Below are 26,689 nucleotides of genomic sequence, written 5' to 3'. Positions count from 1 at the left end.
GCCGTCAGCTCTCTGTGAACGGTGGCTCCCCGTGCAAGCAGAGGAAGACGGCGAAGACTAGGCGGTCCGCGGCTCATCAAACAAACTAAAGCACCCCGGTTGGAGTTTGCGTGAAGGTAGTCGACATCCAAGAGCGACAATCTCACGCGCAGCGCTTGAACTCACGCCGCACACGAGGGTACACACGTGCCGCTACGCAGACACGTCGACACACAAGTTCACTCACGCACACACACACATCTCTCAACTTACATCACACACGCACAGATAGACATAGACACACACACAGATACGCACACACAGCAGCACAAGTTCACTCACACACACAGCTCTCAACTCGCATCACACACGCACAGATAGCCAAAGACATATGCACAGACACACCGGCATAAGTTAACTCACACACACAGCTCTCAACTTAGATCACACGCACAGATAGATAGACAAAGACGTACACACAGACACACACCGACATGCAAGTTCACTCACGCACACACACATCTCTCAACTTGCATCACACGCACAGATAGACATAGACACACACACACACAGATACGCAGACACACAACAGCACAAGTTCACACACACACACGGCTGTTAACTAGCGTCCCACAGAAACACACAGACGAAACGTCACGTACACAGCTTCTCAATTCAAACCACGCATATGCACACACGACCTCGCGTCCACAACGTATACGCTCACGCACAAAGACAAATTCAAATACAACGCAAACCACAAACACACATTGTCGCAGACGCATCCCTTGCGAACATTGGCCCAGCTCGCAACCTCGCACGGGCAGAGAGACACGTGGCACACAACCGATCGCACAGAAAGCTGAGTGCTCGCTACATCTTGACCCACGCATCAACTTAAACTGACTGCACTCACATTTTTCCACTCGCCTACCCATCCACTCGCCCACCCATCCACTCACCTACCCATCCACTCACCCACTTACTCACCAATACCTACCCATCCACTCACCCACTTACTCACCAATACGTACCCATCCACTCACCTACCCATCCACTCACCCACTTACTCACCAATACCTACCCATCCACTCACCCACTTACTCACCAATACCTACCCATCCACTCACCTACCCATCCACTCACCCACTTACTCACCAATACCTACCCATCCACTCACCCACTTACTCACCAATACCTACCCATCCACTCACCTACCCATCAATTCGCAACACCTCCCTTCTCGTCCGCTCAGTAACCCACCCAACCCATTCACCTACCAAACCATCCACTCACCCGCGCACCTACCCATCCGCTTATCCACCCACTCACCGACTTTGCCCATCCATTCAACCCACTCGCCTACCACTCACCCCACCAACCAACAAACACCGCCTCACCCATTCGCCCTTCGGCTTCGTCCACACTTCCATAATCATCGTCGCGAGGCTACCCCCATGAATGCAAGCAATAGTCGGGCAGCGAACGCACTCCGCTCGACATCCACCGTTGCTGGCGCGGCTCGCGATCGTGCCCGCCGCTGGACCTTCGGCCGCGCCGAGGACATTTCCGCACGGATCATTTCGACGACAAATCCACCCCGAGGAGAGCGACAGCGAATATGCACGGCGCCCTGTGCCTGCTACTTTGGGGACATCTGTTCGCCACAGGTGAGTTCGTATGGCCACCCGCGCGTTTATTCCCTTGCGCGTGCGGTGTTGCGCGCGCGCGCGCGTGCGTGCGTGCGCGTGTGTGGGATTGTGTCGGGAAGGAGCGGTGGGGCTTGTGGTTTGGCTCACTGCGCCATGAAGCCCCGGGAAGAGACCCCCCCCCCCCATCCCCTCCTCCTCTCCCCTCGCCCCAAGTTCGACATCGGTGACGAGAATCCGAACCGGTCATTGGTCTTCCCTTAGGTTGACTCGGCCTTAAACGGGTCCCCGGTGTAAAACATCAGCGCCGGGGAGACAAAGGCGGATGGGCGTGACGCGCCGTGCCGGTCTTCGTAGGTGCTAACAGCCCTTGCCCGCAGCAGTCTGTTTAAAAGCTACACGGGGGATCTTTGTCTTTTGTTTTTTGGGCTGCGATTGTCCGCCTCGGCTAATTGTGGGTAACGTGACAAGAGTACGCGTGGCTCTCCCAGGTGCCATCGGGTCTGCAGCACCGCGCGTTGTTCTGCACGATGCCCGACGTTTCGCTGCACGTGCCGAACACCGCAGAGTTATACACCACAGGCGCGATGTCACAGGCGTTCGTGTCGTGCGCATACTGTATGTGAACACAACGGTGTGGCAATGCTAAATGTTCAATCCGTAGCATTTCCATAACAGCACATTTCCACCGACGTTTTGCGAAAAGTTGTGGCATCTTATCATCAATCGCATTGCGCTGCGCATTGGGTCGCAGATCAAGCGCCTGTGGATTACGTGTAATGAAATCATCCAGCAGTGGAGTGATGCTGGCTGATGATTGTGATTATCCCTAGTCGCGAAGCGCTATCGTCTAAATAAACTAACGACGGGTACATTCGCTTGTATGTATATGAGCAAACTTCAATACTGTCGTCATGCATATAACATTCCCTTCTATCTAACCCCAACAACAACAACCACCTATATTATAGACCCTTCTGTATCTGCGCGGGATATAAACTGGGGCGTGCGGGGTTGATTTGCTGCTCACGCCAACAACAACAACAACAACGTGATTACTCAAGTTTTACGAGACACACTGATTGCTTACTCTTAGCTTCACACGAAAAGGCCAATAACTGTGATAAGGATGTGCATCGTTTACAAATAAAAAAAAAATCCCTTTCGAGCACTCCCAAATAGTGCCCTCGGGTGTCTATCAGTCAGCGCTCGATAAGGGTCATCAAACGTTGCTTTACACTTGGAATTTGCGCGGCAGTGGCTGCAGTTGTGTGGATCGCACTGTCAACCTGGTGGCCTCACGTGGGTCCTTGTCCGTGGCACCGTGACAGGTGATGAACCCGGCTTGGGCCAACATTCGTCTTGAACAGCCTGCACGCACCTGCAGCGGTGGTGAAGTATGGTTGGTCGTGCCGTACAACTCCCACGACCAACACGGCGTGGCGAGAGCATAGTTCAACAGCGGATTGACGGCAGGCCGTTGTTTATTATTTCGTTTTCAGTCGACGGGCTTTGCAACAGTTTCAAACTGCTGCGTGATTGAATGTTGGGGTTATGGTCTAGGTGAGCCAGGCGGCCGTGGCTATGCACGCCTTGTATTGCAGCACTTGAGGCAGCCAGGGTTGATGGATTATCGCCGGATGTAAAACTCAATTCCCGTGGGCATCGTGGCAAAGCCATTCCCCTGCCTTCCTAAAAGAAGCCAACACAGCAACAATGTTGAACTCCTCCTGTCACGTCTGCGTGGTATTGAGTGTCACATACGCGTACGCCCGGATGTGCCGGGGTCTCCTACCACATGTAAGCACTCGTATATTTTCTTGGTTCTTTCGGTAAAGTCACGTAAAATGAAAATAATAAAATAATAAAAATCAAACATAATAAAATCATTCTCACAGCGTCATTCAGACGCTGTCTTTCCGACAGACCTGTTCTTCGCCTGAGGACGGCTGCTTGCGTTGTGGCCGAAACGTCGTGAGAATTATTTTCTTATGTTTTATTTTTATTATTTTATTATTTCCCTTCTACGTGACTTTACCGAAAAAAACAAAAAATGAATCCCTACAGTCACGAAAGCTTTAAATCGAAATTCACTCATACATTTTTCTGAAAACATCTTAAATGTATAGAGGACAGCAGAGCTTGGGAAATGGTTGACGCCACCTCACTGCCTGGCTGTCTTCCTGCTTGTGGTTCCTCAAGCCTCCAAGTCGTTCTATTTTCGAGAGTGAGTGAATGCTGTGAGCCTTACAAGCTGAAATAATTATTGGGATAACGTTGATGGGGGAAAAAACCCCCGCCTAACCTGAATGATATTTAAAAGATTATTTGAAACAATCACACGCCGAGATTTCGAACAAACAAACAAACAAAAATCATCCCCGTAGAGTCTATGATCTGAATACGATACGTGTTGCTAAACAGTGGCCAATTTGGAACATTTGAGGAATGAAATGCATATGATTACATATTCACGTGATTAAGTGTGCGCGCGCGTGTGTCAATGTTATTTATTCAGGGATTAATTTCAGCCAGAGCTGTCTGGATATTATGCAGTGGTTTGGTTGTTGTTGTTCTTTGACAAAGCACAAGCTGCTGCCCAATTATAAGTATTCAATAATGGATGATTATATATATGGGGCACCATGAGTATATGAGTGGCCACTTTAAAAGCAGCAACAACAACAACAACGACGACGACGACACATCAGTGTTTGGATAGAACGCCTGCTCACTGTGAGAATGCATGCGTTAATCAGCATCGATTGTCGTCGATGAGTTCAAGGCAGACCACGCATCTGGCATGGTAATGAAACTAAATACGAACTTCTGGCCGCGTGGGTGATTGCTTCCTATGGGTGTTCTTTTGGGTTGTGGAGAGAATGCGGAACAGATGCCGTGATTGTCGTGATGCCCACGTGCACTGTGATTGCATAATGCGTGGCCCTGCGTGCGAAATTTATGTTTGTGCTCCGTGCGTTGCCTGTGTCAAATGCGCAAACGCTGCCTAAAGCTTCTTCGGGGACACGATCTCGTGTTCCAAACGTTGCATTGCCAGCCCGCAGGTCGCTTGCAACGGAATGCCCTTGATAGAAGGAGCGGTGGCGCAGCGGAGAGCGCACTGAGGCTCTACTACACCCAACGAGATGAGTTGTTGAATCTCACGTCAGGTTGATGCGTGACAAATTCACGAAATATTTTCCCCACCTCATTCTGCACGAATTGGAACTGTCAGGCGTAGTGCAGCATGGTCAAACAACAACGATAACCATAATGTAGGGGTTTTTTTGTGGTTAGATCACGCGAAATATAAGTGTGTCGTTAAGCCCGCCATCACCCGACACAGCCAATTCGTAAGGTTTTTCACGTAAACAAAACATGCCAATTAACAACGATCATCAACACCGGAGTGTGGCCTTCATTTAAATTTTTAATGTTAAAATCAGAATCTCTATTTAGATTGCAGTTAATCCGATGGGCTATAAAGCTCATTTTCACAGATGTTGTTTTGCAAAGAGACTGTCCATTGTGATCATTATTATTATACAAAAAAAAGATTTGACCGCCTATTGCATACATCCTCTGGGTCTCTGTGAATGTCGGTGACAATGGCAGGGGAGGGTCTCACTGGCCAAACTGCAGCTGGGATACACCCCACTCGCTCAACGTATGATCATCGCTTTACAGAACGACCGAGTGTCGTTTTTCTATTCAACGGACGCGGAGTCTGCGAGGCAACGTGAGGAGGACTGCTTTGTGGATGTATTTCTTAACTTTAACATCGTTTGTGAGCCATTCAGAAGCGCCGGCAACGTGAGCTTGTTTTATATAGTCCATGAATGCTGAGCGCGTGCACACGTGAACTCTGAAAACACGTTGTCTATAAACTATAAATTGCCGCTGTTAAAATGCACTTCCATAATGCCGCGTGGCTGAAGGGACCTTTTTAGTCTGCGGGAAAAGAGGCAAATATACGGGAGGGAGGCATTATCGATTTTGTTACCCACATTCTCCACATTGGACGCTTAGAGATTATCTTTGTGTGCAACCTCAGAAGATGAGTTCAACAACGTTTTAACGGTGGAACGATCTGCCGACAGAGGGGTTGAGGGGGTGAGGGGGTAAGGGATGCCGCCCAGAAATGTCTCGCTACCGTCACTGCTGGAGGGAGCTCTAGAGAGCACTTGTAAAGAGGGTGTTTGGCCTCCTCTTCCACCCCACCACACACGCCACGCTGATCGAGCAAATGTGGTGTTACGCGTTATCCAAAACTTTGTCTTTTCATTAAAATCGTGAACTCGCCACCACCACCACTTTTTTTGCAACGTCTGATTAATTTTTTTACAGCATCAGTGTGGCAGTGACCCCTTGTGAATGGGATGAGGGCCCCTTTTTAAGTGCCCCCCCCCCTCCCCACCCACCCCTCCCCACCCACCCCTCTCGTCATAGACCGGCGCCTCTGGCCCATGGGCGCTCGGCGCAGTTGCACCACCTGCACACTCGATATAATCCCCACCGATTCCTAAAACTGCTCGCTTGTGTGCATAGAATTGACACGAACGCACAACAGCGTTGCACCCGTGCATTGCAATGCAGCTCCGCACAGCACAGGGGTAAGTGATTGATGGCTTCTTTCTCTCCTCTCCCTCCCACCCAATAAACTTGATAAACATATTTGCTCCTTGCCACGTAATTGCTTCCAATTGCTCCAGCCGCACTGCTCTTAATGAGGCATTGAAGTTGTTTGCTCGTCGCAGCAGGGGGGCTTGTATTACTAAGGATGAGGTTTCAACCCCCCTCGATTCAGGTGATGCGCCCAATGGTGATGTTAGGTGGATTAAGATAGACGGTAGCGGCTTGGGGAGGCCTCCATCCAGCAGTTGACAGATCAAGGCTGCTGCTGCTGCGGATGATGATGATGCAGCCATAATTGGATGTAGTCATCAATGGATCCCGTACTGAGCGATGCGATACAATGGGAACGAGGGGTAAGGAGGGAGGACAGGAAACCGGGTGCATGTACGTAGCCAAACGTGCTAATCGGCTGGCTACGTACATGCATCTGCAGATGCATGGGTGATCGAGATGAATAGGGGTTGACACTGAACGATGCGGTAGTAGTGGCTAACGTAAGAGACCGCGGTCAAAATGTGTTCAACCCCATCGTCACCTCCGATAAGCACGGTTTGGTTACGTATGGTGTTAAAGAAGGTCAACATACATCCATCTACGTCACTCATGAGACAATAGGAGGTGGCTGGCTGGTAGCGTACTGGATGGGAACATTGTAATTTGAACGTTGCTCTGAGGTTCCCTCCCAGGTTAACCCAGAATCACGTGTGCCTGTTTGTGAGCCACAGCCGAGGCAGGGTTTGGCGTCACCGCCATCTCGTGTGCCAGACGGGCCTGAACAAAACAACAGGGACACACTTGTCAACCTGCCTAAATAGGTGCCCGCTAAGAGACCTTACCCTCGCTGTCAGGGCAGCCTACATGGCATGCGTCTTTTGTGGGTCATTGTTTGACATGTTCAAGTCAGGATTGTGTGCAGTGAATCCTGCAATTGCTTTTCATTAGCCCACCACTACTGTAAGACACTTGTCAGCAGATAATGAGTGCTTTCTCTGCAGCGCTTGCATTCCTGCGATTGCTGTGAACCAAAAACATGGCTGGTGCAAGTTTAAGGAATCACACAGCGTGAGGAGACCGTGTTTGTGGCTGAGGGCTCAGACAAGCTGAGCTGGCCTCGCCAAGATTCTGGGTTCAATTTTCAGCGGACACGAATGGTTACCCGGGTTCTCAAGCTTAGCTCATGGATTGGTCTCAGCCTGGTCACCAGTGACTGCACGAAAAAAGCCATCCCATTAAATTGTGGGGGAGTTTCCTCCCCCCCCCACTTGATTTGGCTACATTCAATAACACGTCACGAACTGTCTTTGCGAGGCATCTTCAAGATATCACAGCGGCCGATTAAAGTAAATTTAGAATTAAAGTAATTCTGCGGGAGCTCCATTGTTTCCAATTTAAATTTCTTCCAACTCGTGATACAGCGCCGACGGGACAAATTGGAATCGAGCAAAAATGAAAGGAACCCAGATTATGTGTGAAATTCGTTGTTGCAGCAGATTGCTATTAATGTGTGAGCTCGGCTCATTGGTAGCGTTGCTGTTTCTCAAGTTGGAGTCTATATTGTACTACTAAGAAGAATATTACTGGTAGGAACCACCTGGTTCCACCAGCCCACAGGGGATTGTGTCCGTCCTTCCGTCGTGCATACAAAAATGGGAGGGGTGGGGCTGGGTGGAGAGGGGAGGGTGGGGAGGAGCTGGGTGGGGAGGGGCTGGGTGGGGAGGGTGGGGAGGGGCTGGGTGGGGAGGGTGGGGCTGGGTGGGGGGTGGGAGGGTTGGGGCTGGGTGGGGATGGGCTGGTCACCCCGTGGTGCCCTTAAACGTTTAACCTACTCACGCCGGCTTGTGCCCACCCTCACAGTCGGCCATATTTGCGGAATACACCACGCTGCCGTTGACCCTGGCCATTGACCGAGCAACCCAACGTTCCTACCAGCTTCCTGGCTGGCTGCTGAGCACACCCCAACAATACATTTATTTAAGGGGCGTCACATTGGTGTGATATCATCTTCCTCGTCTGATATGCAGCAGGTCGATAGTTCGATCCCGACCCTAAAGCCTGTATATTTGGAGTTTGCATGTTCTCCCCGTGGTCGTGTGGATTCTTTTTTTCTCCGGGTCCTCCGGTTTCCCCTCTACATTTAGAAGCATGCGTTTAAGACTATTTAGATGAATTTGCTGCTATAAATGTCCAAATGATAAGCCACTTTGTTGAGCTATCATTTGTGGCCAGGTAGCTTTTGAAAAATGAGTTAATACCCTTTGTCTTGTCTGGTAGGATGGCGATGGTTGAATTTTATTCGTGTGTGTTTGTGTGATTTGTTTACCTTTCTTGTACTTTGCACTACTCTCATGTTTTTGTACTGTTTGTTGCTGTAACGTTCTTACCCGCTCCGAAAAGACATTTGTGAAAAGGATATTTTATAGATCATCGGATTCCTCCAGTATGAATAAATATTCCGATCTTCCGATGTGAACTCCGCTGTGAGTGGCTCCACTTCGAGCCGTTGCCACCAAAAAAAACTAGCGGGGTAACTGACTAAACTGGATTTCCGTGTCACAAAATAAACGTTGAGTTGAATTGAAGTGGCGGAATAATTTCGGTAGACGCTTCCCAGCAACACACACATTCCTCCTGCGGAGGGAGCTGGTAGGAACGTTGGGTTGCTCGGGCAATGGCCAGGGTCAACGGCGGCGTGGTGTATTCCGCAAATATGGCCGACTGTGAGGGCGGGCACAAGCCGGCGTGAGTAGGTAAAACGTTGAGTTTTATAAGGGCACCACGGGGTGACCAGCCCCTCCCTACCCAGCCCCCATCTAGCCCGACCCTCCCCAACCAGCCCCTCCCCACCCTCCCCTCCCCACCCAGCCCCTCCCTCCCCACCCAGCCCCTCCCTGCACGATGGACGGACGGACACAATAATCCCCTGTGGGCTGGTGTAACCAGGAGGTTCCTACCAGTATAACGATGGTAGATAACGACATCAAAGAGGCGAGAGTAACTAATACAGATGGATGACCACGGTGCATTTAAACATTTCTCAAACTTCTTCAATTTGTGCTCCTATTTTAACGTCAGCCATTGTTTTTTTGCGCCAGAATATTCTTTCAACGCTAGGGAATATTAAACAAAACGAAAAACCTCACAATACATATTGTGTAAACACAAAAACACTTTTTAGTACCCCTCGTACAAGACCGCGAGAGGAGTGTGAACATGGCAACTGTTTAGGGCAACGGGTTCTCTACTAGTTTACACATACACATAAATAATAAATAAATACACCCTTATTCTAACACCTAAGGATTTCTCGCATTAGCTCAAAGCGTGAAAAGGAGCGCTCATTCACAACAATGCTGGGCAGAATGGCCTTCACCCGATGCAGCTCTGGAGATCCCTTCCGGAGGGCGTTTGTTCGGCCTCCTCTTCCACGAAGATCAGGCAGCACCCCCCACACTTTACCCCACCACACACGACCTGCCGATCGCCCCCAAAATGCGGTGGTTACCCGTTCACTCTGCCGGGTGAAGTGGGGGGAGAGTTATTTAAGAAACTCGACCCATTTGTTGTACCCGCCACGCCGGGAGATCGAACAGGCGGACCCTCTGTATTGCTCAGTGCAAGTGTGCAAACTATCAACACGACCACAGCAGCGTGTATCTCTGTCCCCTAACATCATTGCCGAACGCCGGTCCATCGCGCACACGCACACAGAAATAGACCAAAACCAAAAAAACACCCCACACATTGATTGCGCGTCTTTTGTTATTGCCGTATTGGGTGCGCACCAATGTTTCAACTTTAATTACGTCCGTAATGATGCGGGCTCCAAACGACTTGGCTTTTATAAAATGCGGCGGAAAAAAAAAGTGAGCCACGGTGGGAATAAAAAAACCCAGCACCGCCTCCCCCAAGCCCCCCCCCCCCCCCCAGGCCACCTGCCCCCCCCCCAGGACATCAGCCCCCCCCCCCAAGTCCCCCCCCCCAACCCCCCAGCAGGAATGAACCTCTCAGCAGTTACATCCAACGAAAGCGCGTGCTCTTGCCAGCTCTGTCAGCAGTGGCAGCGGACAGTGAATAATAATAATAATCATCATCATCATTATTGTTGTTGTAATGGCAGCGATGCGACTCAATGGGAATATTTACTGCCTAATGATCACACGGCCTCCGGTGGGGATGTCACAGAGAGGTCCACGCTGGCTTTGTTCGTGCGGCGATAACCATTTGTGCCGCGAAGGGCGAATCCTTTCAGAGTGATTGACAATGTGTACGTTTGATGGACGTGCGTTGGTTTTCAACGAACGTCATTCGTATTCAAAGTAAGAAACAAAAAATACAATTAGACCGCAGAAAGCTCCGGGTTTAAGGGGTTGGTTGAATTGAATGACGCGGAGCCCTGTGCATAAATTACGCGTTGTTTTTTTTTTATCTTTCTCTCTAGAAACTTGCTCTATTGGAGTCGAAAGCGACGGTAGGTGTTGGATCATACTCTTTCTTAGCCTATCATCACTCACTTTTCTCAGCCTTGCCTTTTGGACTGGAAACAAAACAGCGCATCGGCCGTGTTTGTGTGTGTGTGGGGAACGGTGGCGCAGCGGTTAGCGCCCTGCACGGCGACCCCGGCGACCCGAGTTCGATACCCGCTCACGGCCGTCACCAGTGACGATTATCTGAACCAGTCATGGGCCTCCCCTAGGTCGACTCAGCCTCGCAATGTGTAATTGGTGTGCGGTGTCAAAGATCATCACGAGGGAGACAAAGGCGGCCGGGCGTAGTGCTGGCCGCACACCCCCGCGTGTGTGTCGTGTCGGCCTTCATAGATGCTCACTAACAGCACTTACCTGTTAGGCTCCACGGCAGGGAGGGGGAGCAGTTGGGTATTATTTTGTCAACCTTGATTGTGATGCAATCACTGTGAAGTAGTTCTGGAAGTGTTCCTCCCCAGTTTCCCAGCGTGAACAAAAATTAAAAAATCTCCCACGCACCTTCGCCCAGCCTGCCGACTCCATATTCCACAATTAGCAGTAGGGGCATGTGGGCGGTTTGCTAAAGCTTTAGACTTAATTAAGATGGCATAGCGTGCTGCTGCAGAGTCCTCGCCCATGTAATTAATATGTAATGAAATATCGGGAAAAAAAATATATAAAATATTTATATGCGGCCCAGCATGGACTGTTGTGGATCAGGGTACTTTTTCACTCAGGCAAATATTTCATGCAGTGATGGTTCAATACCAGTTTATAATCGGTGTAGGCAGTGTGCCATAGAGTGGGATAAGTATTTATTTAACAATAAAAAGCCTCGTCGAATCACAATGCAGTATTCTTTTTCAGGATGGTCCTGCATTAAGAATGTTTGCTATGTGGGAGTAAACTGGAATACAAGGAGAAAACCTTTGCCTATGAGGAGTATACAGTCACAGATATATTCGAGAATCAATTAGCTGGATGGCCTTCTGGCCACCTTGCAGCGAAAACCTACAATATTACTAAAAAAATTTTTATTTTACTCGATAAGGCCGACTGAGCTCTTTTTCAGAAGTGACATGGCCACAAACGATAGCACAACGAAGTGGCATATCACGTGGTAATTAATCGCAGCCGAATTATCTAAACGCACATTAATTCTAAATGTGGAGGGGAAAACTGAAGGACCCGGAGACCCCGGTAGAAAAATCCACGCGACCACGATGAGAACACATAAACTCCAAATATACAGGTGTCAGGGTCGGGATCGAACCCACGGACTCCTGCATTGCAGACGAGGCAGTGAAAATCTGGCCACCGTGGCACCCCTCTGTATCTGGTTTTTCCAAGGATTTTTTTTGCCCACCCACGTGCTAACCTGGCCTCAACCTTGGTTATCTTCAAACATTTGACAATATCAGGGAGTGGTGGGGGGGGGGTATTGAGGGGTAAATTCGTCATAGGCAAATGTCAGGACCGAGTGACATAATTCCACGTGACATTGAAGCAGCATGCGGGATGGCGACGGCTTCTGGGTGGTCTCCCTTCATCCAGGAGTGGATTGATCATAGCTTATGATGCAACGGTGATGGTCATGGTATTCATCTGAAAAGTATGCCTTCTGATGCAATAGCCCGAATCTCAATGTTCTAAGTGACTGTCAAAATACATTGCCGGCTACACGGGTCTCATGCGCGGAAAGAAATTAGAATAAATTAAAATTAACTGCATATTGGTTTAATAACATGAGGAGCGCCTCACTGAGTAAAGTACTATCTATGTGTGTCAACCTAGACGCTAATAGGACTGGTCCAGCAGTAAAGCCGTAAGTCGAAATGGCAAATGCACTCCCTCCACGCCTGTGGGACCATGATGCAATGGGGTAATGAAAACAATTATTACTTAATTTAGTTTTATTAAACAGTCTGCATTGTACCGGCTGTGAAAAAAGTCTATTTGTTTCTTGAAAATTCGAATGCCCCACCCCCTGCAGCCACCCCCTCCCCAAAAAAAAAATTCTAACTTTCATGCATATTCCCTAGGCTGAGTGCCCCAAGTACGTTTGAAGCTTCGTCTCAAAGAAGAGTGAACTGAAGCTCGGACGCTCACAATAGACCCTTTATCTCTGCCTCGTATTGTTGTTGTTTAATTACTTTAATTCCTTTTCATCATTCAAAGAGCTCAGAGTCCATTCCAACTCAATTTGGCATGTAGCAACACTAGTCTATAGCTTTACGGCTCTGAGCCAGTGGTGGAAATTCCACGTTCCTATCTAGATTTAAAAGTGCATAGCTCCCAGTGGCTTCCGAGTATCGGAACGAAAATCGTTCCAGACGACTGCAGCAGCGCATCTTAAAGCGCGCGATGCGGTAACCGTCTTTATTCGATGGCAAAACTAAATCCGCCGCTGCGAGGATTGATGCTTTACGGTCCTTGACGAGATCAGGAGCATAACAAAATCACTGCGAACTCTGGTCCTCTGGAATCGAGGCACTACTGCCAACATGACCACGGCATCTTTGCCTCTCACCCCTCCTCTTGTCTCCCACCGCCGTGCCCTGCCCTGTACAGGACACTCGCTGCAGATCCAGTGCTACCAGTGCGAGGAGCTGAGGCTCAACGACGACTGCTCAGCGCCGGAGAATGTGGCAAACTGCACCGTGAACGTGCAGGACGCGTGTCAGAAGGAGGTGCTGGTGAGAGAGCAGGGTGAGGCGGGCAGTCGAGGATGCACGCGCACACCAACATTCTCGCCTCACTAGGGACCTGCACCGGTGGTGGAAACGCCACTGGACTACACTGTGGCCTTGTGGATCCGGCTCTGCGGAAGGCGAAGGGTTGGTGGACCACACAACGTTGCAAAACTCATCTTTTTGGTTCTTTCGGTAAAGTCACGTAGAAGGAAAATAATAAAATAATAAAAATTAAACATAATAAGGTGGAGAATAGGTCTGTCGAGAAGGCAGACTCTGTCTTCTCGACAGACCTGTTCTCCACCTGAAGACGGCTGCTTGCGTTGTGGCCGAAACGTCGTGAGAATTATTTTATGTTATATTTTTATTATTTTATTATTTTCCTTCTACGTGACTTTACCGAAAGAACCAAGAAGATGAATCCCTGCAGTCACGAAAGCTTTAAATCGAAAGTTGCAAAACTCCTTTCCCGTGAGCGTCGATGAGGCGTCAAGCCTGGCTTTTATGCACTTTTAAAATGATCTCGATTAAAAACTCATTTCTTGAGAAGTGCTTTTTGTGTTTTAGTTCTTTGTCCTTCCCCTGCACCACCGATTAGCGCGGCTGGCTACGTACGGCGCGAAAGAAGTTGAACGTACGTACGTTGCCGGGAAGGAGGCAGTCAAGCAAAAATGTGGACTTTGACCTCTTCCCTCTGTATGGGATAGAGTGTTTCCCCCTCACACGTGTTGGTTTTCTCCGGGTGCTTCGGTTTTTCTCCCACGTGTATTCACTCATGAATTGGCCGATAACACCTTAACACGCATTCATCCTTCCAGTTCGGCATAACCAGTGGAAAAACCACCCCGAAACCGTGATGGCCCCGCGTTGGTAGTGGCTCTTGGTTTGCTAGTGGAAATGGGGTATCAATGTCACCATGGTGCACTTGCGCCAGGCTAGGTGCACTTTTAGACCACGTGAAGTGTCTAAAGTGTGCTGGCAGGCGGTCACGGAACAGACTCGGGTGTTACGGGTTAACCGACTGAGATGACTGGCAGATGCACCGATTGCACTCTCCCCACAATGTTACCTTGCTTTGGTTTTAACCAACTGGTTGCCCTGTTCGTGCATGTGAACATCCCTCAGCCGAATTCCGCTATTGCTGGAGGGCAGCTGCTACCAACTGCCAACCGTGTGTTTCATGATTCCCCTGATGAAAGACGTTACTGGGAAGTTTTTTTTTTTTTGACAGGTTCGGCTCAGTCTTCCTGGACCAGATCTCTATTCTCGAGCCCGCGCTGTGTCAGTTTACCCCCCTCTCTATCAGACCAAACATAATCTGCCTGGACGTGCGATCGCACGACATGCGGGCTAGACAATTCAGCCTGGCGGTGAAGTAACCACAGCGTCTTGTGCCAGGCACTGTGCACTTTGTCGCAATGTCAAGTGTTGAAGGCAGGGAGATAACGGGAGGGACCCACGTGCTATGGGTTGACCGGAAGTTAGTTGAACACATTGTAGGCTTTCGCGACCAATATTATCCATGATAGAGGCGTTTGGGTTTGATCGCGTAAATATATATGTGTCGTAATAGGTTTTTATCCTTTCAACTGGTATAAAAACTGACACCTTTATACAAGGCATCATGTTTGCAATAACCACAACACAAGCAGTCAAAATGCAAACAAAAAGAAACAACTCTGATAATGATAATGATATGCACTGTCCTTGAAGTTGATTGGTCCACACCCGAGACAGCTTTTCTTAGAGCCTAGTCTCCATTGGTGTTGGACCAGATGATGCCAAAAGGCTTGTGTTGTGGTTATTGCAAACATGATGCCTTGTATAAAGGTGTCAGTTTTTATACCAGTTGAAAGGGTAAAAACCTATTACTATATTTTGCCACTGGTAAAGGAGGTCTCATAGTATATATGTGTCGTTAAAGCCGCCACCACCCGACACAGCCAACTAGTAAGGGTTGTCATGTAAACAGAACGTGGCCATTCGTTACTAGTACATCACACCGCTGTGTTGGAGAGGTAATTCACAACATTTACAATTTGAGTACGACGTTTCGCCGGTAATTACAATGATGAATGCATGTATATGCATTGGCTCACAAGTAACGACATCACATGTTTCCATCTATTTAAGAACGAAACAGGAGGATTTCTCCACAAATCTGGCTGTCGCCTGATGATGCTAATCGGTCAGGGCGGACCTGTGCCGGTCGGATATGATGTCATCTTGGGCCGCGGCTCTCCGTGAGGTATTTAAGGGAATCATCACAATCTGTGGCCGTGCTTTCACGTAAGACTCGATTCTATTCTCACGTAACTTTTCACCATCTCGTTGGAAATGTCTTTTTTTTTTTTTCTGTTTCGTTCATACGACCACGTTCATACCATGAGCCAAATTGCATCATTAGTTGCGTATCTAAATGTCTCTGTCTAGGCAGTATCGTCATCCTCATAACCGACGGTTGATATATATGACAGATGCTGTCCACCTTTCGTGATCTTCAGTAACTCCCCGTGTGTATAATTTACACACGCTGCAAGCACAATAGCGAATTTCTCATACGCACATTTCGATGCATTTACCGCGAGGGTAAGAGTTGATTTCAATCGAGTAATCAATTTAACGTTACGTGCACGCTCCCTCTGATGCACGTAGCCTGCCACCAAGCATCTGTGTCGGTGACAATTTGGAATCAACAGCCACATTCGAACGATAGCAGGCTACGACAACGGCCTGCTAGCCTGCTCTTCCCTCGCAGCAGATGATCCGTTCTGAATATTTTGCAACATCACGGCCACCAATGTTCACATCTCTATTCGAAAGGTGGGCTTGAAAGATCGGGGGCCCTTATGAATCGAAGGATCCAGCCGTCAATTAGACCCCTCACCCCCACCAAAAGACACGAGTGCTGTAGCAAGCAGATTGCGAGGGCTGTGGTTTGTTTAACGGAATTAATTTTTGAAGGGCAGCTTTTAAGTCTTGGTGCAGCGCACCGACGGAACGCAAGCCAGCGGTGGCCCCGTGCCGTGCTGCCCTGGTGCGCGCACCATCAGCGGCGTGTTTGGAGGTGGGGGGGGGGGGTGGGAGATTGGTCCAATCATTTGACGGCGGCGTCTCCCGACTTGGATGCCAGCTCCCGTCCAGGGCGATCGCCCACAAGGCCAACCGGCTCCCTTCCAGCCAATGCCAAAGAGATGAACGCGGAGGTTTCATTTTGGTTTTTATTGGAAGCACTCCTTTACGTGTACCCTTGCTCCAGGGCAGGGCACACAGTTCATACACGCCAGCGTATAGGGAATGGAAAGAGTAACTTTTGGACTGTGACGAGTGCTTCGTGCGATAATTTACTTTTTTGTTTTCATGTGCTGGCTATCCATAATGCAGGTTTTTTTTATTGGGGTAGATCGCGTAAATATATACATGTGTCGTTAAACCCGCCACCACCCGACACACACCAGTGTGTGGAAGATGTTGTGGCTTTGCTTTCCAACGCACCAATGTGCTGTACTAGTAACGAATTAGCACGTTCTGTTTACGTGACCAACCTTACTGATTGTCTGTGTCGGGTGGTGGCGGGTTTAACGACACATTTATATATTTACTCGATCTGACCCCCCCCAAAAAAACCTGTATCATGGATGACATTGGTCTCGAAAGCCGTGCTTGCTATATTTCAACAAGAGCCAGGTACAGAGCACACACCGCGACGCAGGGAGAGGGGTAGATAAATAGTTCGCGAACTCTGTGCTCCTGGGTTGAGAGGGAGGGCTTCGTCTCCCTGCCACACCCGAGTGTGGACCGCGAGCAGGAGGAAGAACTTAAGTAACATAGAGGAAGCGGGAACTTTTATGAGAACCGGTACAAATTTGCTGCGAGGTAGCCAGGAGATGGCAGTCACGATGTGTCGAGATGTTAACTACCTCGCCTAGAATTTTTCGATTTAAAGCTTTCGTGACTGCAGGGATTCATCTTCTCGGTTCTTTCGGAAAAGTCACGTAGGATGGAAATAATAAAATTATAAAAAATTAATATAATAAAATAAAAATTCTCACGACGTTTCGGCCACAACACAAGCAGCCGTCCTCAGGTGAAGAAACAGAGCTGTCGGAAAAACAGCGTCATTCAGACGCTGTCTTTCCGACAGACCTGTTCTTCACCTGAGGACGGCTGCTTGCGTTGTGGCCGAAACGTCGTGAGAATTATTTAATTATGTTTTATTTTTATTATTTTATTATTTCCATTCTACGTGACTTTACCGAAAGAACCAAGAAGATACCTCGCCTAGTATACAGGAGGTCGTTGGTTCAATCCGGTACTGACGCCTGTATATTTGGAGTTTGCGTGTTCTCCCCGTGATCGCGTGGTTTTGTCTCCGCTTGCCCCTGCTTTTCCCACCACATTTAGAATCAACAACACGCGTTTACAGTATTTGCCTGCCAGAAATGTCCACGCAATAATAAGCCATTTCGTTGAGCCATCATTTGTGGCCAGGTCGCTTCTGAAAATGAGCTACACAGCTCAGTGGGCCTTATCTGGTAAAATGAAAAAATCTGTTTAGTTTAAGTAAAATGCTAAAAAAAGTTTCGTTTGGATGATTCAATCTGTCTATGTGGAGCTCAAAGTGTTACCCTCTCGTGTGTTTAAATTTTCCCTGGGAACTTTGATTCTCGCTGTCCAACATGTCAAACACTCGTTCATGTACTTAGCCAAACATACCCCCTCCTGAAAGAGAGTATTGAGGTTCAGTCACGCTTTCATGTGTAAATAAATGGCATTGTCATAATTATTATTTTAAAACATTAATTTGCTCACCATCTGTAGGATCATCCTGGAAAGAGTATTGAGTCTCAGAGGCCTTCCTGGGTAAATAAAGCACGTTATTATCATTCCAATAAGAAATAAACAATGTAACCACATGCTTGGTGTTTTATTACAGTTTTTTTTTTAATCTTGGTAGATGCAGGAGTGTGCTTGCATTGTGAAGCTGTCACGAGGCAGGAACTGAATGGCGGGCACAATGCACGGGCTGGAGTGAACAACTGACGCTCACTCGGGAAAGATAGCTCGGGAAATATATAAAACCGAAATCGCTTTCGGCACAAGGAGCCAGTGTTTTTCCCCACATTTTGTCGGACAAACATTTTCCTAAATATTCTTGGGGACTAATGGAATTGTTATTCCGCAGGATTGCGATAGACGGTGGTGGTGGTGGTGGTGACAGCACAGTGGAATGGGATTGAACATGGCTGGTGACAATGATGTCAATGAAATATCAAAAGCTGGCCGGGGTGAAGTGACTTCATCTGGTTTTGACACGAACGCAGAGCGCCAAGTGTGCCACCGTGATTCACTATTATGTTAATGGGTCGTCCGTCTCCCCGGGGATTTGACCTGTGCTTGGGCGTTCGTGTTGACAGACAAAGCTGTGGGGAGTGCTACGGTGGCGTATTTGCAGTGGCCCTTGCGGCTTCACCTGTGTCATCTGCGGACGTATTCGCACATCCCTGATTGGATTGTTCTCAAACTCGCCTACCCATCGTCACCCGACCCTCTCTTTATTTTTGACTCTCTGTTGGTGACCCCGTGTGTTGCACAGACATGCGGGGGGAGCGGTGGCGCAGTGGTTAGCGCGCTGCGCTACGAAGCCGGCGACCCACGTTCGATTCACGCTCGGCGGCGGCCAACACCAGAACTGGTCCTGGGACTCCCCTAGCTCGACTCAGCCTCAATGAGTATCTGGTGGAACAGTGTAAACATCGACACTAGGGAGACAAAGGCAGCGAGGCGTGTGGTGTTGGCCATATACCCCCTCGTGTGTGCTGTGCAAGTTTTCATCGGTGCTTGCTTACAGCACTTGCCCCAACAATCTGTTAAGGCTATGCGGGAGTCTATGTCTTGCAGACATCTTGCAGACATAAGACTCCTTATCTAATCTTAAAATCAGACAAGCAAAGTAGGTACCCAACTGAAAATGGGCCCATAACACCTCCGTAGGCAACATGAATATCTGCTTGTTGTGTGATGGGCCGAGAGCAGTGGGTGAATGAATCGTTGCGTGACCAGTGGTGTCAGCATTCCGCACTATAACCAACGCGGTGGCTGGTGAGTGAAATATTTTGTTGGGTGGTGCAAGGGCGTGGGAGGTGCGGGGTAGTGAGAGGGGAGCCGAGGTGGGTCGGAGGGATGGAGGAGGTCATTTGAATCTGGTTGTCCCGATTCACGTGAATTGGAATGGCGGCTTGTTGTTGGCCTAGGTGGTGGCATTGGAGGTGCCCCTTCGCAACACACTTCGTGGGCTTGGATTTGAATTGGCCATTGCTGAAATATCCATCTCGTGGCGGGCAGTGAGATCCATTGGAATAAATGACGTTGGATTTGATTCGAGACGAAAAGGATGGACTTTTTTACAGTCGTGTCTCGTTTCACAAACGCGAAAACATTGTTCGGTAAGCGAAAACCCATTAAACGATTGATCGTCGTTTTGCCATTGACTCACTCCACCCCCCCATGTTTAAAGCTGAGCTACGTTTCAGCCCCCCAACATGTTCAACTTTTGAACAACTTTTTTTTTACGTGATAAATTATAACATTAAAATAAAGTAATAAAACATCTAATGTAACACTGCACATGAAGATCCACAGTGCAAATTCCCCCGTAAAGGCTTAACAGACTGTTGGGGCAAGTGCTGTTAGCGACCACCTATGAAGGCTGGCACGGCACACGAGGGAGTGGGTGGCCAGCACCACGCCCGGCCGCCTTTGTCTCCCCAGTGGAGATGTTAACGCACCGCACCAGGTACTCATTTGAAACCGAGTCGACCTAGAAGAGGCCTAGGAAGGAGTCAGATAAAATCGTCACCGGTGTTGGCCGTGAGTGGGAATCAAACTCGGGTGACCGGGTTTGTAGCGCAGTGCGCTAACCGAAGCACTACCGCTTCCTAAACGAAATCCCCACGACAGCCACTCCACTCTTTATCATCCGCCCCATCCATCCCTTCTGTTTCAATTACAGTGAAAAAAAGACAGGTAATTCTTCCTGCACCAGCGAAGCAAAGGTGTCGCATTCCCTGACATTATTAACAAACATTAGGCTCCCTGTTATATGCGGGCTTCATGCACATGTAAGCGTGAAAAATTACAATACCCGCTTAAGCAAGTCTTACACGTACTATTTTTTTTTAAAGCAATCCAACGCGGCACAGCTGGACGCACGAGTCCCCAAACGCCGATGTTTTGTTTACACTCGGCTGGAGTGAGGTCTCTTCCGTCAGATGCATGAGAATACCAAACCCTCATTCGCAAGACTGCCACTGGTGCAGTGGTTGCTTACTTGCGTGGACGCCTCGTTGATGCTGCATTGCAGGTTGGCAAAGAGTCTCTGTCTGTTCGCGATTAAACTTCCATGGCAGCAGCAACGTCTCGCATGCCACAGAGACACGTAGCAATTTCTTTTTTGTGGGGGGGGGGTTCTTCTTCCTCTCAGTGACAAGAAAACATTTACAAACCTACGGGAGAAAATCTCCATTGAAATCACGTCTCTATGTACAAATGTAAAAAAACAAAACTTTTTCGTTTTGGAAGGTTTCCAAGAGATGATCCTCGTGTATCCTGGCTCCCATTATGCTGACTGCCACTGCTGAAGAACTTAACAATGCTACTTTAGTTTATTAAACTCTCGAAAACATAGGCGGGCGTTTGCAGTTCGCCAGGACCCGTATCTTTCCAAGACGCTCTAATAAACTACTTCTGTCAGAGCCGACCGACTCGCGCCCCGCGCCTTGGTGGTGGGGTGGGGGCACCCTTCGACATCACTGCAGTACTTCTCATTTTGTTTCGAAGGCGTCGGGCCCCCCCCCCCCACGCGATGTGATTTGTCCCGGGCCCTGCAACCCACCCACAATCCCGTTCTCTCCCTGCGGACGGCCCTTACGACCGCACTGCCTCGGTGCTGCGTATATCTCCTTGAGTTTGCACCACGTGGTGTCGTCGTTGCTGCTGCTGCTGTCTGGCACAATGCCCGACGTTTCGCTCCGCGTGCCCGGGAGCCTCTTCTTAACGGTTCAGTTGCTGAAAAAGCTCCGGGCATGTGGAGCTGATCTAAGGAGCTGTTCGCGGTTACTTCGATGGCGCGCACGATAGACGCTCCGAATTGTTTGTTGCAGAACACTATGCAACACGATTTTTTGTTCCTGGGTAGTGAGTGTCATTTTTCTAATTGTGTATGCCTCAAAAGTATAGAAAATGGCTATTATTCCCCACAAACTTTGCTTTTGTGACCAGGACTGTATGTGAAGGAATGACACAAATGCGCACGTTTTCTCATTGAAAATATGTAAATTTATAAATATCACTGTCCTGGTCACAAAAGCAAAGTTTGTGGGTAATAACAACCATTTTCTCTACTTTTGAGGCATACGCAATTAGGAAATAGCACTTACTACACAGGCACAAAAAATAAATGTTTTTGCTACACAGTGAATTAATTTGCAGCGGAGCAAATGCCACGATCCCGCGTCTGAGGCGTGGCGACATGAACCCTACAAACCGTCTCACAGTGCGCGTTAACCTTTCACATTTCCAACGCGGTTTCAAATCCACCGCGCAGTATGTGTATCAGCAGCGCCGGTTCATTAATCGTCGACGTCAAAATGTTTCCTGTAAATCATCGCGTGCCTTTGTTGTTGCGTTAAGCATTTACCAACAACGTCGCTTTAATGATCAGGATGGCTAAATATATTTAGGATGCCGAGGCTGCCCTCGCCATGCTGCGCGTGGCCGTTTCTTGACCCTCCTAATTCGCTGAACACGAGAAAAATCGGGAGGTAAAAAAAAAGACCATTAGCATACATTAGATCGGGCCCTCTTGAGACCCGCAGAAGGGGCTCGTGCCACACGCACGCACGTGCCGCACGCACGCGCACGCGCGCACGCGCAGATGTAGTGAACGAGATAACGTCTCCGGTTTTTTTTATTCTGTTAAACAAAAACTCAAGAGCAATGACTTGTGTGCATTAAGCATTGATTAGCAGCGTGAGCGAAAGCAATCAAACGGCCGAACGGCTTGCATTTAACGGCACAAGCGCGACCGAACATTGGGCGGATATAAATGTCTATAACGGAACGTCTTCATTCAAAGGCTCACTCTTTGGTTGTCTGTTCCATTATATCATGGCCGAGAGCTGGTGACAGTTGATTATATAATAGCCGAGGGCTGGCGACAGTTTCGGGCCACATCTGTGAAACATTATTCTGAGATATGATCTCGGGGCCATTTGATTGCTGAGCGAAGTGAGTTTAGACATTCGTCACGCGCCCGTCGTGCAATCCAATGCGAACATTGTTGGGATGCCTGTCATATGCAGAGCGGCTGGGAGAGTGCCACCCTCGGCAACTGTGGATTCCGAGGTCCCTTGATGAAGAGTTTCTCAGAATATGGCTCTGCGGTTATCCGCTCCCGAGAGCTGTTCTCGAACGCCCAAGGGAGTTGGCTCGCTCGGCCAGAGATCCAAATGCATGGCGACACGGCGCGTTTTGGCGGATGAGCTCTGTTAATTGCGTCAACAACAACATGAAACAAAACGTCGCTAGATGCGATTGCATTCAATGTCACGATAGAAGCACATTTTACAACACTGTTCCTCGTTCTGAATTGGATATATTTTTGTTAAATGTCCCGTTCCCTATACAACGTTAAGATGCAATTAGATTATCTTAACGTCATCCGCAGGTTCCTCCCTCCTCCTCCCCCTTCATGTATGACTATTTACTCCAGCAAAGTGCAACATTTTGCTGTGAAGTCGTCATACCTAAATGAGATAATACCTGAAAAAAAACCTGTGTCTTGACTTAAAGCTTTCGTGAATGCAGGAATTCATATTCTTGGCTCTTTCGGTAAAGTCACGTAGATAGGTTCAAAGAAAATAACAAAAAATTACAAAACACGTAGGCTTTCGCGACCAATATTATTCATAATACACGTTTTTGGGTTAAATCGCGTTATTTATAAATGTGTCGTAACCCTCCACCACCCGACACGGCCAATCAGCAAAAAAGTGTCACGTTGACAAAAGACAAATAGTTCACTACTTTAGCCCACCGGTGTGTTGAAGGATGAAACCACAACATTTTACATTTTTGAGTACGACGTTTCGCTGGTAATTGCATCCAGCATCATCGGGCAATTCGCCAGAATGGTGAGGCTCTGCTCTTCAACACACCGGTGGGCTAAAGCAGTGAACTATTTGTCTTTTGTCAACGTGACACTTTTTTGGCTGATTGGCCGTGTCGGGTGGTGGAGGGTTACGACACATTTATAAATAACGCGATCTAACCCAAAAACGTTTATTATGAAAAAATAACAAAACACTGCGACGTTTCGATCGCACCACAAGCGGTCGTCTTCTTTGAACCTATCTACGTGACTTCACCGAGAGACCCAAGAATATATACCCTATTTACCTAGCTAGGAAACAAGCATAAATATCTCCCGGATAGCCTTTTAACACTGTGGGGACAAGTACTATGACGGTCGGCAGGTGACACGAGAGGGTGGAATGGCAATCACCACACCCGGCCGCCTTTGTCTCCCCAGTGCTGAGTCGACGTAGGTGGGAGACCCAGAACCGGTTCAGATATTCTCCACTGTTGGCCATGAAGCGGGATTCTAAACTCAAGTTCGTGATTTCGTAGCGCAATGAGCTCACCACTGCACCACCGCTCCCCACTTATGTACACAAAGACAAAGATGCCCCACGTTAGAATGTAACAGACTGTGTGGACAAGTGATGTTCGCGAATGCCGACGAGGGCCGGCATGGGCGCACGAGGGGGTGGGTGACCGACACCACACCCGGCCGCCTTTGTCTTCCGCAAGCGCTGACAATTACAATTTTCCACCAGGTACTCACTTAAGTCCGAGCTGTCCGATGGGGAGGGCCAGAATCGGTTTCAGATAATCATCCGCTGTGGGCCACGATCGAGGGATCGAACTCAAGTCAAACTCCGTGCTCACCACCTACACTGCCGCCCCCCCCCCACCCCACACTATGGGGCCGTCCATAAATGACGTCACGCGATTTTGGACGCTTTTTGACCCCCCCCCTTTCGTCACACGGCGTCACAAAAAGTCAGACCCCCCTCAAATATGACGTCACAAAGCTCTGCCCCCCCAAAAAAATAAAACATGCTTCAAATCGCTTTAAACTATTGTCATTGTAGTGCGTATTTAATGTGGCGCTGCACTCTGATGTTGTAGTTGAAAACATTTATTAAAAAGTATATTTAATTAAGTAGAACGTGCTGTCTATATTTATTAAAAGTTGCGCATTTTGATGTGACGTCTCATTTCGCAACCCCCCCTTTTCGTCACACATCGTCGCAAATGTCTGACCCCCCCCCCCCTCCATTAATGACGTCACGCACCTGCGTGGCGTCATTTATGGACTGCCCCTATGTACCACACGCGCACACATCGCAATACAGGGCAGAGCACGCCACGTTGTTGTTGGTGGGGGGCGGGGGGCCAGTCGTGGTGAGCAGTCAAGTACAACATTTTGCCATGAAGTCGTCACACACTCTGCGCTGACATTCCGAACGTGCGTTGCGTTGCAGGCACTTTCTACCGCAAGTCGTGCGCATCATCGGCCGCGTGTCTCATCGCCTCGGCCGGCTACCAATCGTTCTGCTTGCCGGGCCGAGTGCGCTCCGTGTGCATCAGCTGCTGCAACACGCCACTCTGCAACGGTCCCAGATCGTTGAAGCGTCGAGTCGTCTTCGGTTCTGCGGGCGCGACGAGTCAAGCGCGCCCGGCACTGGCACTACTGGCCGGCGCCTGCCTGTTCCTAAGCGCGCTCCGCTCTGCGCTCCTCTGGACCGACGTTCCGTCCCGGCCTGCCTACGCGTCGCGAACGCCGTAGCGGACGGGCGACGCGCTTGACGGTGAAGATTTGAAGGCGTTGTCTGGCGAACGCCGCACAATGCTGGGGGGGAGGGGAGGGGGAGAGTTAAACCGTGTTGGCCAAAAAGTTGAGAGAGGGGGGCGGTGGAGTGGAAGGTTCTGCTATTCGTGATGTGGAAATTACGCAACTGCTTAACGTCCGCGAATGAGGAGGCACGTGCCAGCACCAGGAGGAGCCTGCGTTATCGTTGACTTGTAATGGCTTATCTATCCACGTGACTGGGTGGCTTAGCTGTAAGGATTGCCACTTAGAGGTATGTCCGCCGAATGAGATGGCACCTCCCTTTAATCCAGCAACATGGGACGCCTGCAGACGCATGCTGCCAAGAGTGTGTGTTGTTCCGTGTAGATGGTTCTATCCGGGAACGTGATGCGGATGACACTCACCTGCTCCGGAACGTGGTGAACAATGTAGCAGAGATTTTCTCCAGGCACTCAAGTTTCCTCTTACAAGAACAACAACAACAACAAAAAATGCTCCAAAAAGGATTTGTCCAAAAATCCCAAAGCAGAACCTTGAAGATTCCACAAAGGCTTTTCCTGGTGATGTTTTAACACGAAATAAACAAAAATTAAAGACTTAGCTTTGCGCGGCTTGCTTTGGTGTCATGCAGGGAGTACATTTGCACTGACGTGTAACACACCAGGGCAGCGGCTATGAACCTTGAAGGGAATTGGAAGTCACTGTTGTTGTGCCACCATGCTTATAGGTGTGGTTTAGGTGATCATACACCAACCATTAACTTCGCTCTGCATAAAACAAGCCAACGGCATGCCACCGCAACTGTGCAATAAAAATAATAATAATGTAATTAAGAAAATTAACATTTAAAAACATGGTTCCTTTTGACTCCACCACGCCTGAGAAATTATATTTTAATTCGCCCTTTGTTGTACAAACTCGCAAAGCGGGCAGCCCTCATTGATTCACTACCAAATTTGCAGTCAACGAATCGAGGACATGAGAGAGGAGCAGTCAGTCTCTCGTTTTCATGCCCCCCCCTCCGCCACCGCGATTGTGATTGCGTCTGCAGACACCGAGCAGAGCCGGCCCAGCCACTAAGCGACCCTTGCAATTGCAAAGGGCCCTGTGGCCAGCAGAGGGCCCCCTAGAGTCACTGCTAGCTAGCGGGTGAAAAAAATCATACATCAAAGGGGCCTCCAACCAAATTTTGCTTAGGGCCCCCAAAGGTCTAGGGCCGGTTCTGACTCCGAGAAACGTCTGGCTCCCTCGTGGGCAGCTGGGTAAGGATGACGACTCGATTCCGTGCCCTGGTGTACGGAGGTTAAGGGAGTTCTAACGCGGGCAACTAAT

General features: G+C 48.9%; 1 protein-coding gene across 1 annotated transcript; it reads left to right on the top strand.

Moving 5' to 3' along the window:
- The first annotated feature begins 1,600 nt into the window (after nucleotides 1-1,600).
- LOC144938105 (ly6/PLAUR domain-containing protein 1-like) lies at nucleotides 1,601-25,383 on the top strand. The gene is made up of 3 exons (XM_078865802.1): nucleotides 1,601-1,649; nucleotides 13,298-13,435; nucleotides 25,029-25,383. Exons 1-3 carry the CDS (start codon nucleotides 1,601-1,603, stop codon nucleotides 25,331-25,333), a joined length of 492 nt encoding a protein of 163 aa, XP_078721928.1. The 3' UTR covers nucleotides 25,334-25,383.
- The last annotated feature ends 1,306 nt before the right edge of the window (nucleotides 25,384-26,689 follow it).

This window comes from Lampetra fluviatilis, chromosome 21 (assembly GCF_964198595.1).
Source record: "Lampetra fluviatilis chromosome 21, kcLamFluv1.1, whole genome shotgun sequence".
In the NCBI taxonomy this organism is placed as follows: Eukaryota; Metazoa; Chordata; class Hyperoartia; order Petromyzontiformes; family Petromyzontidae; genus Lampetra; species Lampetra fluviatilis.
This window is presented reverse-complemented; position numbering and strand designations above follow the sequence as displayed.